The 16,037-nt window shown below is 48.9% G+C and overlaps 1 protein-coding gene across 5 annotated transcripts; it reads left to right on the plus strand.

The window, feature by feature from the left end:
• The first annotated feature begins 4,246 nt into the window (after positions 1-4,246).
• On the plus strand, positions 4,247-13,748 carry TEX35 (testis expressed 35). Of its 5 annotated transcripts, none has more exons than XM_049634030.1 (9): positions 4,247-4,396; positions 5,157-5,207; positions 5,792-5,860; positions 6,736-6,792; positions 7,481-7,540; positions 12,338-12,399; positions 12,633-12,825; positions 13,192-13,235; positions 13,485-13,748. In XM_049634030.1, the coding sequence occupies exons 1-9, from the start codon at positions 4,358-4,360 to the stop codon at positions 13,570-13,572; spliced, it is 663 nt and encodes a 220-aa protein (XP_049489987.1). In that variant the 5' UTR covers positions 4,247-4,357; the 3' UTR covers positions 13,573-13,748. The 5 variants fall into 5 exon arrangements, with proteins under 5 accessions (XP_049489987.1, XP_049489983.1, XP_049489984.1 ...); XM_049634026.1 differs by having other exon boundaries at positions 4,248-4,396; positions 5,157-5,315; XM_049634027.1 differs by having other exon boundaries at positions 4,249-4,396; positions 5,157-5,315; positions 13,509-13,748.
• The last annotated feature ends 2,289 nt before the right edge of the window (positions 13,749-16,037 follow it).

Here is a 16,037-nt window from a genome sequence, read left to right on the forward strand (position 1 = left end):
ACCTTCCGGAGCATTCTTCACACAGACCCAGCTCTGACATGCTAATGACCCTGGGGACAAAATGGGAAAGAGCAGAATGTAAACCAGGTGTGAAAAAGGCAACAGCCAGGCCCCGCAGAAGGCCAACCAGGGTCCGATGTCTCTAAGTAAAGGAAAACTTTGGTCCAATCGAGGCTATTGTCCATGTCTGTTGGTGGGGCCCAGCAGTAGGTGTCCCCATGCAGGAGTCATGTGCAGGTGGCTTCATGGGGCTAGACTGAGAGGGTCATCTGCAGCAGGTTATGGACTCTCAGCAAAGAGGACAACAGTGAGACTTATCCTCCAGGGAAGGTTCTGGCAGAGATGAGGCAACATGCTTGGGCCCCAGTGCTGCTGAGAGGGCTTAGAACAGCAAGAGAAACTTCAGAGCAGACTCCTATTCCAGTACCCGCAGGAGGGGAGGGAGATTTGCAGAATGGATCCGGGATCGACTGGGATTATTACACTGTAAATCTTGGATAAGCGGGATCATTATTACAACCTCTGTCTCAACATCCTAGCCTGTTGGCTGTTCAGATGAGAAGAGGTGAGCCCTTAACCTGAACTCCAGCTCTGCCAGCCCACATTAGTTGGGAGACCCGGCTCCAGTGTCTCACGTAGTCTTCCCTTTTGATCTCATCAGCTTCCTCCCTTGCACAAAAAACAGAAGAACGTGAACTTAAGTTTTCTTATGAGGGGACTTGTCAGAATGAAACGGGAAGGATGAGATCCATCAGGAAGGTGTGGCAGAGATCGGCCATCTGCTCCTTACGCTTATTTCCTCTTGGGGGATACTCAGCCACGTGTCCCAACCTCCTTTGCAGGTAGGTGTGGACGTGTGGTTGCATTCTACCCAAAAAAGTGGGAGCAAGAGTGGTGCTGGCTGCTCTCAGGACTGACCCACATCCCCGCCGTTTGTGATCTCCCATGTATACCATGCATAGTCCCCAAAAGACCAATCCAGAGAAGCCATTGTGCCACTCAGATGTATGGTGTCGATGATGGATGGGGATTTGGAGGTGTCAGAGGTAGAGAGGAGGCTTTAAGGGACTGGGAGAACAACCACAGAGAATCTTTAAGCAGGGACGCCAAAACAGGTAGGAATATAATTGCCATCCACTGTTTGGACTCCATCCAAAGAGAGTAGAGGGACACCAGCCAAGTAAAGAGGCCCCAGGAGCCGTATTTAGCAGGAGCAGGGGAGCCTCTGATGCCTGGTGGTTCTCACTTTATCTCACACAGCAGGCTGTTCTATGACATTGGCTGTGGGAATAGTGACAGGTTCCCCTGGGTCCTGGAAGGCCCTGGCAAGTGTGTCCCTGTCCTGGTGAATTCACAGGAGGAAGAAGCCTACAAGTCCTCATACAATACATTTGCTCTGACTTTTTACTTATCGGGAGCTGTCTTGAATTACCTGGAGATTTACAATTACCTGTTCAGAATATCCTGTTTTGTTCCTGAAATAGAGGTACTAGAAGTTCATGGCAGAAACTAGATGTAATTTTTTCACAGGAACAATATCATAGGGTTGTGATTCTAGCCAAGGTCTGGTACAGTATTTGCAGAAATGCCCAGAAATTGCAGAGTAACCGATGTGTCCATGAGAAATCTACCCTGACACAGTGTAGAGTGTTCTGAGGCATCTATGAATCAGTCAAGTAGGACAATGCAATAACCAATCACAGTAAAGCTCTAAAAATTTTATGTGAGAGGTTCACTGGGGGCTTGGAACCAGAGAGCCCTCTGGCTGAAGGCAGCAGCCAGACCCTACAGTACGTCCGCAGGGTGTTTCGGAGTGAATTATCCGGGTCATCTGTGTTGAACCCTGTTGGTCTGAGGTTGACTGGAGACCACAGCCGTCAGGATTCCGGATACCTTTATGAACTATTCTGTCCTCATCAAAGGATTTTAGAACACTGGGTCACCCCTGGAATTACAAGAGGCCATGAAGTCAGAGGCCCAAGGCCATTTTTTGTTTGTTTTTAAAGTTTATTTTGAGAGAGAGAGAGAGAGAGAGAGCGTGTGCGGAGTAGGGGCAGAGAAAGAGGGGAGAGAGAGCATCCCAAGCACTGTTAGCACAGAGCCCCACAAACTGCGAGATCATGACCTGAGCGGAAACCAAGAGTCCCACGCTTAACTGACTGAGCCGCCATGAGACCACCCCACCCCCACCCCCGCCCCGGCCATTTTTAAATCCTCCTCCCCCAGCAGCCTCCCTTACAACATTGCCTTGGTGAAACTGAAAAACCAGGACCTTTGTAAGGAAAAGGAAATTCAAATGACATCCCCTTGGAGAAAAGAGACACTGACTGCTTCTTTCTCTCCGTTGTGAATATCCCTTTTCCACCAAACCCCATTGGAACGCCTGTGGGCTTTCTGTTCCTTGCCCTCATCCCAGTGGGTTTCACCATGAAGGGGGGGGGCAGAAAAAGCGGATGCGGCGTCCCTCAGGTAAGAACAGCCCAGGGCTGGCGTATAACCAAGTTCTGCCACGGCACTATCCATGTCGCCATACCGCTTCGAGCTAACGCCGCGCACAACTGCAGAATCTCCGAGGAGGAGACAGTAACATGAGACTCGTTTATTCAGGTTCACCAAACGGGTTTCCTCAGCCCTTCCCGAACACACTGATGACAGCAGTGGCGTATCTGGGCGCATGACTAGTGAATGCTGTGAGGAGGCGCAAGCCTGGAGCCGTGGGTCGGTTGTTATCATCTGTTCAAATGATGATAGTTGTACGTGTATAGTGTATAAAGCGGCTTTACAGCGAGACCCTGATTTCTTTTAGACCCAATTTCCTGATACACGGGCCACTGGGCTCCGGTGAAATGCGTGGCTGGAAGGGGGCTCATTTAGTGACCGCTCAGCCAAGAGAAGGAAGCTTTGCTGTAGGTCCAGGAGGATCTCAAGCCAAAACCAAGAGGAGTCGGTGCCCGCTTCCTCAGGGCTGGTGAACATTGAGAGGGAGTGTCATCTTCCCTGTAGTCCCCTGCCCAAGCCTGTCGGGTCTTTGGAAACCTAGAAAGGGCGGAGAAAGGGCCCTCCTGCTCTGTGGCCAGCGGATCTGCAAGCACTGAGTACAGGGGTCACGGGACCCTGACATTCCAGCCTTCACTTACTAGCTGGGAAAGAGGCCTGGAAAGTTCATCACTCCTCTCCCCAACTAAACAGAGTGATAGACACTTTTTTCTTTGGCTGTGATACAATAAGAGGGACGACCATCACCAGGTTGGAGGCCATGAAGTAACCCCCTCAGAAATGCATCGGAAATACTGCCGCAGCTCCCGGGAAGGTTCTAGAGCTCACAGCCTCTGTGAGGGACAGAATGGGGGTGGGGGGGGGGGGGGTGCTGCAGGCACATGCTTCCCATGCAGTTTCCATCCCTTCCTGTACTCCTGGGCTAGCTGGCCTCAGAATTTCCATGTTGGCCTTTCTGATAGCAACTAGGAGTTGAAACGAGAGGGAAGGAGGTAAAATGCCCACGAATTCCAAGGAAAGCGAAATTAGGCTCGCCAGCTGGATTCTGAATGATTTTAGGTCCCACAGGAGGCCACGATCCTCTGACTCTTTAGACACAAATTATAACCCCCTTCAGAATGGCCTCTGTGTCCTCCCCACCCCAGGAGTCTTCTCAGCACTGTCCACATTTTGCTTCTTGCTGCAACCGTCTTCCAGAATGACAGAAGAGACTGTGTGGTACAGGGCAGAGAGGGGACTGGGCCATCTGTGCGGTCAGGCCAGGGTGTCAGAAGCCATCCTTCAAAGATCAGCAACCCCTCAGCCCCCCAGCATAGAGGACCCCAGGTTGGTACAGTACATGCACCTTGAACAAGAGGGACTTCAAGGCATCTCAACCCAAGGCAGCTTCAGACCCAAGGAAGGGTCTGTCCACGTGGGGAAAGTGCGACAGACCTTGTGCACAGTCTCGGAGGAGAGCTAGATGTTCGGGGCAGACACCTCCTGGTCGGTAAGTCCTGCTCGGGGAGGAGACAGAATCCTTGCTTCTGGTGAGGCATGCCTTCCGCTAAGGCCATAACAGGCCAGGTCCTCCCAGAGGGCGATTTCGCAGGTGACCCCCTTCCCCCTTGCAGGAGGGAAACCTCATGGCTTTGGAACCCGACCTGTCCCTCAGCTCAGTGGCTGAGGCACCCGAGGCTCAAAGCTGTAGTGATACTCCGGGCCAGGATGTGGGACCAGGGCATTGTGACCTCAGCAGTTCTGCACACAGAGGGGCAGTCATCCTCCCTCACCTTGGCCTATAATCTGCACAGGACGGTGGCCTGGTCACAGGGGCCCGTGGTGGGGAGGTTGGGAAGTTAACACTCTGGCCTCCGCCATCATGTCGGCCAAGAGGGCAGAACTGAAGAAATCAAACCTGGTAAAGGACAAACGCTGCTGGACAATGTGGGGCCTCTTTGAGTCCTCACTGAATGGAGGTGTAGGGTGCGGGTGGGGGGATACAGAGAATTCTGGTGAATGCTCTGCTCTTTCTCTGTTCTGAGAGTGAAGTGGCCTCTGAGCCCGGAGGGAGGATGGGATTCATCCCTGGCCTCGGGGTGGGAAGGAAGGAGGCCTCTGCTGACTTCCTTTGGGATGAGGAGCGATGTAATAACCCTCACCACCTCCAACCACCCCCAGAGCCACGCCTCCGGGCCGGGCCGGTACCAGGCCTGCATCCATGGGCACATCTAAGGCACACAAGCACCTTATTAGATAATGCGATGAGTACCCCCAATTTGCAGACGAGGAAGGGAGGCTCAGGGGGAATAAATAATTTGCCCGGGTGACACAGCTAGGAGGGAAGCAGGCCGAGATCAGATTGCAAGTCAATCTGTCTCCAAAGCCTGAACTAATCCACGGCTTCCATAAAGTTATCTTCAAATGCTCTCCCTGCTCAGGCCCCCCAGCGGGGGGGAGGGCTACCTGCTGACTGGGCAGGTGCGTGTTCAGAAAAGAAAGATAACCCGACAGAGTTTGGGTTGTCTTGAATCGGGTGCTGGGGGGAGGGGGCGTACATGGGCCCGAGCTCAGGTGCAGGTGGATGGGCAGGATTGGGTAGGGGGGCTCTTGAGAGGGCTGGTGTTATCCCTCCAATCCTGGTGCCTGACAGGAGGACTGCCAAACTCCTGTCTCTACAGAGCAAGAACTACAAGGCAATGTGCCTGGAACTGAAGCCCAAGCCGACCAAAGTAAGAAGCTCTTTTGAGGCCATGCCGGCAGCCAGGCCTGAGACCCGTGGGGAGGTGACTTGGAGTCAGGGGTCGTTCGCTGTTCCTGGTGGCCAAGACCTGTCCCAGGTGCTGGGGGATACACTGAGAGAGACAGACTCTGCTCGCAAAAGTTCACTCTTGGAATAATCTGATACAGAAACAAGGAAAATTCGGCAGTGTTACCTGCAATGCGGAGAATTGAAATAGGGAGGGCTGACTGGGTAGCTGCTGCCCACCAGGTGGTCGGGAAAGGCCCCAGGCTGGGCTGGTAGCTGAAGCACAAGACGAGGGCCGAGGGCCGACCGGAAGCCTGAGGAAGAGCAGTGTGGGCGAAGGAAGGAGCACATTCCAAGTCCCTGAGGCAGGAAGGGCCTTGGCTGTTCAGCGGGCCAGGAGGGCGGTGGCGTGAGGAGCTCAGAGGGGAGACGGTGGAGGCGGGGTCGCCAGCTCTCACCCCTGTCCTAGCCTGAAAGGAGGAACAGAAACTCGGGGGGGATCTCTCCTGCCTCATCCACCCACACCTGTGACGTCCACCATTCTGTGTTTCTGTTTTCGACCAACAGACGTATGACTACAAGGGAATTAAACAAGAAGGGCTGTTTACCAAACCAGGAGGGACACAGGAGCTAAGGGTAGGTGGGGCAGCCCAGGCCGCCGGCCGCTTCCATGGTGGGTTCGCTGCTGGCATCTGTGACTAGGCTCCGGGACCACAAAATTGTACAATGAGTTCTATACCCTTCACTCAGATCTCCCAAATGTTGGCATTTTACAATTCTCCCTCCCTCCCTCCCTCCCTCCCTCCCTCCCTCCCTCCCTCCCTCCCTCTCTCTCTCTCTCTCCGCATGTATTCACACACACACATACATATAAGGTATGTTTCCTGAATCATCTGAGAGCACATTTCTCTGAAATTTCAGTGCATATTGCCTGAAAACAAGAACAATCTCTTACACAGTACAATGAGCAAAATATCAAAACCAGGACATGAACATTGATTCAGTCCTTATTCTAATTGTATCAATTATTCCACTAATGTCTTTCACGACAAAAGAAAAAGACAACTCTTTTTGTGTGGGATCCAATCCAGGACCACACATGGCAGCTGGGTTCCCTGCCTCTTTAGTTTCCTTTCGTCTGGAATTCCACTTCAACCTTTGGTTTCTGGGACATTGTCATTTATGAGGATTATAGGTCATTTATCTTGTAGACCGACCCTTCATGTGGGTGGCCTGGTCCTTCCTGGTGACTAGATGCGGCTGTGCATTTTTGGGGGTCACATCACAGAAGTGAAGGTGTCCCCTTCAGGGCATCATAGCGGGAGGCACGTGATGTCTGTACGGCCTGCTCCCCCCTTTTCTCAATAGCATCCTTTCTTTCCTGCCTAATGGGAGGTATTTCTCTGTTCCTCCTTATTAGCAATGCCCCATGGTCTTTCCTTACTTCCTTTTGACAGTTTCCCTTCCTAGACCTTTCCTTACTCCTTCTCTTCCCTATTTTATTTCCTCAGACTGAACTCAGGGAGGTGAAGGAAGAGCTCAAGGAAAAAATGGATGAGATCAAACAGGTAACAGGATGAGACTCCAGGATATGGAGGAAAAGGGGAGCTTCCAGGAAAATGCAGTGGCCAACCTTGAATAGCGAGGGCAATCCGGAATTGCGTGGAAAACGCATCAGCCCAACTCAGCCCCATCTCCTCCAGTGTTTCAGTGCCGAGCAGCTGAGGGTATCGATGTCTTGTCTGTCTGATGCTTAAGCCCAGGTTTTGAATGACAAGAACTCTCTAAGGCATCACATTGAGGGTTAGGGAGATATAGCCCTCGTGACAGAGTGAGAGGAGCTGACCAGGATGTGGGAGAAGTCAGGGACCAATTCCATTCTCCTCCCTCCTCTTCCGGGGACAAGCAGCAGAGCAGAAACTCTCTTCTTGCTTCTTTGCTGGAACCACTGGTGGCATTTGTAGGAAGGGAGGGAATGCTGAAGAAAGAAGGTGTAATTGAAGCTATGGTCTGAGCTCCACGTTGAAGCGTTGCCGTACCCAGATCTAAGCCACCCCAAGGCCCCTGGTGGTGGTCACTTAATGGTACATGCACCCTAGTCCCTTCATAGACTCCTTGGGAAGAAAGTGGCTTTAATTGGCCACTACAAGTCTGTTCCTTGAGTTTTATCCAAGAAGGAGCTGCTGCCCTTTGTTTAAAATGCCCCAGAGGGACTCTGCCTTCAGTAATACTTGCCACGCTTTTCTTCTTCAACAGATAAAGGGCATAATGGACAAGGATTTTGATAAACTCCAGGAATTCGTGGAGATTATGAAGGTAAGCATTTGCTGAGTGCCTTCCATGGGCCATTACGGCACTGGGAATTATGGAAGGCGATGCCAGACCCTGCCCTGAAGTCACTTACAATCTAGCAGAAGACCCAAACTCTATGGCAAGAGAGAATTAAATAACAAGTAAGTGCCGAGCTACAGGACAATTGGCTGTTAGTTAATCAGGAGTCTGGAGAAATGAGTCACGAATGTGGGCCGGGGTAACTAAATACTTACAGAGAAAGTGACTCTTACGGTGAGCTCTGAAGGCTACATGGGAAGCTAAATGCATATCTAACCAAAAGCCCAGTAAGATTAGTTTTGAACTCAGCAATTACTAAGAGGACCACCTAGACTCTAGAATAGTGGTTCTCAGGGTGCCTGGGTGGCTCAGTCAGTTAAGCGTCCGACTTCAGGTCACGATCTCATGGTTTGTGGGTTCAAGCCCTGTGTCGGGCTCTGTGCTGACAGCTCAGAGCCTGGAGCCTGTTTTGGATTCTGTGTCTCCCTCTGTTTCTGCTCCTCCCTTGCTTGCGCTGTCTCTCTCTCTCAGTAATAAATAAACATTAAAGAAAATGTTTAGAACAGTGGTTCTCAAACTGAGGGTTGATGGGGGGTGGGAGATGGGTACTGAGGAGGGCACCTTTTGGGATGAGCACTGGGTGTTGTATGGAAACCAATTTGACAATAAATTTCAAAAAAAAAAAAAAAAAAGAATAGTGGTTCTCAAACCTTGATGTGTTTTGGAATTGCCTGGAGCACAAATAAAGAAAATAGGGCCCAGATCCTTTTTGGAGGAGGCTTGGACCCTTGAATTTTTCTCACATTTCCTAAGTGAAAATTTGAGAACCACTGATGTAGAAGCATAAATAGGCAAAAGCAGATAGCTTTACATTTTTAAGAGTTATGAAGGGGTACTACCCCTACCAGATATATAAAGTTCACATAAAGCCACAATAATCTTGTCTAGATAACCAGCCGCATGAACAAAACCAGGGTAGATAACCTTGTCACCACCTCTGTGCCAGGGACACGCTAAGAATCACTTGCCAGGATTTTAAACATCTGTATACCCAGGCCTGGTCCAGATGAACTGAATAAAAATCTCCAGGCTGGGCCACAGTTGCTTCAAACTCTCAAAGTGATTCTGAGCTTTCCCCTGGATAAGAACCAGATCTTAAGTAGCTGTAGTTACCAACCTTGGCTGTACATTGCAGTCACCTGTACTGTGGCTTTGACCTTGTACCCAGCTGCACCCCATAACAATGAAATCAAAACCTCTTGAGATGATGAGGTCCAGGCATGAGTAGTTTTTAAAGATCACCAGGTGATTCCATTGTATGCCGAAGGTTGGGCAGCACAGCTCTATACAATTTCAAAGACAATAAGGATGATTTTTTAAATGTTAGTGAGAAGGAAAGGATTATATATTAAGAACTGTGATTATATGAAGAAAAACTTAGTTAACACTGTAAAAACTGAAATGGTGCATAGAGTGAATTTAAATAATAAAAACCAATAAGAATAAGTTATATATGAATATTTAACTGTATGGTCTAAAAAGATGTCCAATGGAAGAAATCACTAAGGAAATATTGATATATTTAACAATAGAAAAAATTTAAAAATGGTAACAGCAAAGCACCATATACAGAATTAAGAAGCAAACAGTTTGAAGGAAATAATTTTCCACAAATATGATAAACACTGATAAAAGTTTTTTTTAATCTATAACTTACAAATCTCACACAAATCAGTAAGAACCAAATAGGAAAATGGGCAAAGGGTATGAAGAAACAATCCACAAAAGAGAATACAACTAAAATGGAGTAAATATATTTAAAAGGTTTACCTCATGAATAATCAATGAAATGCCAAATGGGAACAATACTTAAGTCATTGTCACATTCAAATAGATGAGCTTTTAATTTATGACAGTTATAGAACAGGGCAGGAATGCTCTTATGTTGCTGATCAGAGTATAGGTTTGTGCAAAACTGGAACCAATTAGAAAATAGAAATCAAAAAATATCAAACCACTTGACCTGTTAATTCCATTTCCCAGAATTTAGCCTATAAAAATAATCAGAAATACTAGCATGAGTATCTGTAAAAAGATACTCATCGCAGGATCATTGTATATAATAGCAAAAATTTGGAAACCACAATTTTCAACAGTAGAAGAATGGCCAAATAAATTATGGTATATCCACAGAATGAAAACTAGGAACTACTGGAGAAAATGTTTATAGGCACACCTGGCTGGCTCAGTTGGTAGACATGTGACTCTTGATCAAGAGGTTATGAGTTCAAGGCCCACACTGGGCATGGAGCTTACTTTAAAAAAATTGGGGGGGCGCCTGGGTGGCACAGTCGGTTAAACATCTGACTCTTGGTTTCGGCTCAGGTCATGATCTCATGGTTCGTGAGTTGAAACCCCATATCAGGCTGCACGCTGACACTATGGAGCCCTCTTGGGATTCTCTCTCTCTCTCTGTCTCTGCCCCTCCTTCATTCACTCTCTCTATCTCTCTCTCAAAAATAAATAAACTTAAAAATTTTTTTAAATTAAGAGCAATGCCATGATTGGGTTAGATGTTAACATTAAGGGGAAACTTAATGAAATGAAAGGCATATGGGAACTCTTTGTACTATCTTTGCAATTCTCAGTAAGTCCCAAGTTATTTTGATATAAAAAGCTTATTTAAAAAAAAAGAATGCTTATAATGAGAAGTATGCTTATAATGAAAAGCAAGATACAAGCAATCTATATAGGCTGATCTCAGTTAAGTGGGGGAAAATAGCAAAGTAAATATTTAGAAAAAAGACTGGAAAGAAATACACCAAAGGGGTTAATAACAGTTATGGCGAGGTGATGAGATTAATTTACTTTTATATTCTTCTATATTGTCCAAATTTTCTACAAAGGGCATGTATTATCTCTATATTAAAATGCAAACACAGTAAGTGTTTTGTTAGTGGGCAGGACTGGGTATGGAAAGGCACAAAGGAGGCTATTTTGGGCACGGGAACAGCTTGCACACAGCATGGAAGCAGGATGAACGTGAAGTGTATCATGGTCAGTGGGGAGATCAGTCATAAAAGTGGGATCATCCGGGAAAACTGTGAGAAATAAAATGGAATGGGCACAAAGGCGGTAGATAATGAAGGCTTTTGAAAGACAGGCAGACAGATTGGGACTTGGTTGTGTAAGCAGTAAGAGGCCTCTGGAGATTCTTAATCAAAGAACATGCTAGAAGCAGCACTTCAGAAAGGCTGAGCAGGCAGCTGTTTGCAAGGTGGGCTCGGGGGTGGGGGGAGCCGGGAGAGCAGGGTTGGGGGCTGTCTGGAGCTAGAATATCAGGCAGGAAGCCACGTTCCCACTCAAGATGAGGAATGCTGGACTAGGTGTAGGAAGAGAAGGGAAATGGTAAATCTGAAAGATGCACCGAAGGAAAAATAACATTTTTGATGATCGACTCAACATAGAGAATGAAGGAGAAGCAAGTGTCCATGACCCCAACAGGCAATCTGGACAGTTAGAAGAAAGTGGTGACAGTGACAAGGACAGTTGGCAAACAGATTTAGAAGAGAAAATGAGGAGATCACTTCAGGACATGAGTCTGAAGTAACAGTGACACTTCTAAGAATAAGGGACATTTGGACTCTGATTTTTCGAAACCAGGGGGCATTTTTCACATCAAGGATATTTTCACTCTATTTATGAATACAGATGTCTTATCCAAAATGTATACCACCACTTAAAAATACTTTTCAAGAAGTTGGGGGGGGGGGGGTGGCGCCTTGGTGGCTAGGTTGGTTAAGCGTCCTACCTCATGATCTCATGGTTTGTGAGTTCGGGTCCGGCATCAGGCTCTGTGGTGTCAGTGCAGAGCCCCCTTCAGACTTTCCATTCCCCTCTCTCTGCCCATACTGCTCACGCATTCTCTCTCTCAAAAATAAACATAAAAAAAAATGCTTTTCAAGAAGCTATTTTTTGAAATCATCTCCACCCATACAGTATAATTCCTTGATCAGTTTTCTACCACACTTCAGTAAACTGTTGCCAAATCTTTCATTTTTTATTAGAATTATTTTCCTTGAAGCAATTTATTTTTCATGGGTATTTTATAATGTTCAAGCCAACCTTGTGTTTGTCCATAACAGATACCGTTGACGATGATATCTGTCATCTTAGACATTCTTTGATGACCACTATTTCTATTCCCATGTCTCTGGATCAAACTTTACAGATCTTAACTCGCCAAGAAGATTGTACTATTCTTTCAGTTCTTAGTAAATAATAAATGTGAGGGGCCAGTTGAAGTAATGTCAGTTTTATTTTATGCTGACCATTTCTGCCAGAAATTGGGTAAAAGATGAAGCAAACGTGCATGTGCAGAATCTGGGTGCACAGCAGGGGTCAAAACACTGGAGCCAAAAGTGCCTTTGCGGGGGAGGATCACAAGATTCGTCTTCTTGCCTCCATCACTTCATAGGCCTTGAGCCAGAGCCAGGGCATAAGGGTCTCATCCAGGTGTGGGATCAGGTCAAAGCCTTCCTGTCCTCTGACTCATCTGGAGACTTTGGATAAGCCCCTAATGACCCTGCCTGTGCTTTGGCCTCATCCTGGAATGGGGGCGGGGAAAGGGAGAGGTGGCACGTGTCACCCAAGGCCGGTGAGGATTCCCGAGAAAGGAAGACGCTGAGGTGATCTCTGAGTGGTTGGCAGCTAGAGGCAAGAAGAAAGGATTTCAGACGCCCTTCAGGATGATAAGGCTAAGCTTTGACTTTTCTCCTGAAGGAAATGCAGAAGGATATGGATGAGAAGATGGATGTTTTAATAAATATGCACAAGAGCAGCCAGTAAGTGTGACCTGCACCCGTCTCTCTTCGTCCCTGAGGCATCTCCTCCCTTCACTTTGCTAAGCGTCCTCGGGCTCAGAGGACCCTCAGACTCTTCAAGGACCTGTCTTGGTTTCTCTTCCCCCAATGGCTTGGATGTCAGGGCCCTCCGTGGCCGCCCACACTGTGGTTATCTCCCTGTCGTGTTGGAAATCGTCCTCCCAGCTCTGCCCCTCCCTAACTCCCTCCCCCAGTCCCCTGAGAAGAGGTCCAGAGGAGCAGCGGGAGTTCAGGCTGACGGCAAAGACGGACACAGACCCACAGCTCTGGCTCAGGAAAGTGGATGGAGCTGATGGAATGCCACTCACTCTCCACGAGAAGATGATGGCACTTCAGAAACCAAAAATGGACCCACTGGATTCCCTTCATCAAGGCAGGACCTGCTGCGTAAGTGAAGCCTGACTCCCCCCCCCCCCCCCCACGCTGGTGTGCCCCTCCAGGCTCCTGCCCTGCCCTGACCGTCCTAGGCCCTCTCACTCCCTTACCTCCTGCTCTAAAGGGACGGGTTCCACCCCTCTGCTGGCCCCAGATGCCTCCCTAGCCCAGAGCCCCCTCCGGGGGCTTGTCCTCTAAGCCTGGGGAGAGTCCTAAGCCGTGACCAAGTGAACCTCAACCCTGGAGGTGCCCACTGCCAAGCGCCAACATCTTGCTCTGCCCTTTCCTATAGCAAGACCCCATGAGGTGCCTAGCAGGCGGCCATCTTGGACCAGGGGAAAATGATCTTTCTTGTGCCGTTTCTTTTTCCCTCTACAGGAAAGATGTTTGTTGTGTGCCCAAAAGAACAACTACAGTCAGGGGTAGGTAGACCCATTCGAGAAGTCCTTGTCCCAGTCGGGTGCCCCATCCTCCCAGAGGCAGTGTGCTCAGGCTGCATTTGCCTCCAGTCCCCCCGACGGTGGTGAGACGCTGCCCCCCGACCTCATCCACTCCGTCATAGAGGACATGGCGCGAGGCCGGAGGGCCCGGGTCCCCCAGCCTGGAGGCTGCAGCCCAGAGGCTCCTGCGGGGAGGGGAGCCTCGCCAGCAGCTCGCTGACCCTGCCTCAGGTTCCTGCCTTTCTCGTCCTCTAGCAGAAAACTTCCATGCCATTCCTGGGCACCCTTTTCATCCTTGGCATCTGGAGCTGCTTTCTGATTTATCTGTGCTTCAAGCCCTATGCGGGGGAAGGTGTGCTTCCAACCTAGAGCCACCACAGAGCCCACCGGCAGCCCCGGCCCTTCCTCTCCACTCCTTGAGCTGGCCCTCTGACACGCCACCCCGCCCCAGGCCTCCTCCCACCCGGAGATTAAAACCCTCACTTTAAAGCCAAAGCACGTATCGTCATTTGGAATATCAGCCCCAGACTTCATTGTGCAAGAATGTCACTTTTTTGTTTCTAAATCCCCATATTTCAGACGCCAAGCCCTCTTCCTGCTTCCTGTTGGATTAGTGGGAAATTCTATCTTGGTCATTCTCAGGGTCATCTCCGCCCCCCCCCCCCCCCCCCCCCCACCTCCCTTCCTCTGCCTAGTTCTGCAAAGGTCTCAGGTCAAAAGAGAGGGGGGAGGCCACAAAGGTAACAGCTGCCATTCTGTGGGGTGCAGGAGAGACCTCCAGTGTCCTACATACCTGTGCCCCCTGTGTTCTTAGCTCCTGCACTGTGTGTGTGGTGTGTGTGTGGGACCCAAGAGTCTTGGGTGAGTGGGGGACCCCAAGCCCAGGGTCTAGCCTGCTCTGCTTCCCTCTGAGGTTTTGTCATGGAGCAGAGCCTAGGGCCCCACTGCTCATAGGAACTTGGTCCCCTTTGTGGGCTCTGGGGATCCACCCTCCTACCCTCCTGAAGGTCTCCTGTCCCCCAACCCAAAAGGAGACCTATCCCTTCAGAGTCCTTAGGTCTTCACAAAGGCTCAAAAGGAGCCAGTGACCTTCACCTGCTCCCCTCTTTGTCCTGCCCCAAATCCCCTCCCTTGGCCACTAGCTTGAAATGAGAGTAAAGAAAGATACAGAGAAAATAGTATCTCAGTAAACTCTCCTGTCATGAGTGTGATTTTTGGGGTTTAGTTTAATGGAGGAGGAATTAATAGGATTCCGTATTTTATTTAACACCAGCTTGCTTTCTTCTTTTTTTAAATGTTTATTTATTTTTGAAAGAGAGAGAGAGCATGAGCTGGAGGAGGCAGGGGGATGGGCAGAAAGACAGGGAGACAGAATCCGAAGTAGGCTCTAGGCTCTGAGCTGTCAGCACTGAGCCTGATGTAGGGCCCAAACCCACGAACCACAAGATCGTGACCTGAGCCAGGTTCAGATGGTTAACCAGCTGAGCCACCCGGAGGGCCCCTCACACCAGCTTTCTTGTTTCATCTCTTTGCTAAGCTGGCTGCTTAGACTTTTAGCCAGTCTAGTGAATAATTGACCAAGTTGTTAATGGCTACGTAGTAATGAGTGATGTGTTGGGCTCCTGACTTATATTTAACAAACAAACAAAAACCAAAACAAAGCCTAGGACTTGCCCTCAAGGAGCTTATAGCTAGTAAGTAAACATAGTGTATTAAACATAGTAAACATGTATATTAAAAAATATAGACCATATGACAACAAGGACAGTAACTATAGCGTGTGATGAAAGCAGAAATGAGTTAGAAATGGGAAAAAGGAGAAGGGCATATGTAGAGCGTGTCCATTTCCTGCTGCGGTAACAGATTACCACACAGTTAATGGCTTGAGACAACACAAGATGGGTCCAAAATGGGTCTCCCGGGGCTAACCTCAAGGTGTTGGCACGCCTGCATTCCTTCTGGAGGCTCCAGGGGAGAATATGCTTGTCTTTTCCGGCTCCTACGGGCTGCCTGCATCCTTTGGCACATGGCCCCTTCCATGTTCAAAGCCAGCAATGGCCAGCTGCGTCTCTCTCATTCCGTATCACTCTGACCCTGATTCGTCTTCTGCCTTCTCTTCCACTTTTCAGGCCCCTTGTGATTATGCTGGGCCTGCCTAATCATAATCATAAGGATAATAATTACCTTAAAGTAATAAGTTAAAGTCAGCTAATGAACAACCTTACTTCCCCTTTGCTGTGTAACATAACGTATTCACGGGTTCTAGGGATTAGAACACGCACATCTTTGGGGGCTGCTATTCTGCCAACACAAGGGACTCCAGAGACCCTGTCCCTTGACCTCCAAACCTTCAAACGCTTGGGAACACTGCATTGTGTAGTTCTGTGCTGTCATAATAGGCCCACAAATCCTCTGATACTCTTTCAAGAGGAGCCTAATTCCTCTCCCCTCAAGTGAGGGCTGGACATAGTGACTCACTCCCAATGAACAGAATATGGCGGAAGTGACGGTGTGTTACTTCCAAGACTCAATCATAAAAGACCTGGTGGCTTCATCTTGCTGTCTCTTGGATACCCAGCCTGGGTGAAGCTCGCAGTCATGTAGTAATGATGTCCAAGTGGTCCTCTGGAATGGGCCACAGGGCAAGGCACTGAGACCTGCTGCCAATAGCTACGGGGGAGGTCAGCTGCAGCCCTAGAGCCTTCAGGTGGCAGCGGCCCCCACCAACATCTTGACTGCAACCTTATGAAAAGACCCTGAGCCAGAACCACCCAGTTCCAAATT

This window comes from Panthera uncia, chromosome F1, assembly GCF_023721935.1.
Source record: "Panthera uncia isolate 11264 chromosome F1, Puncia_PCG_1.0, whole genome shotgun sequence".
NCBI classification, from domain to species: domain Eukaryota; kingdom Metazoa; phylum Chordata; class Mammalia; order Carnivora; family Felidae; genus Panthera; species Panthera uncia.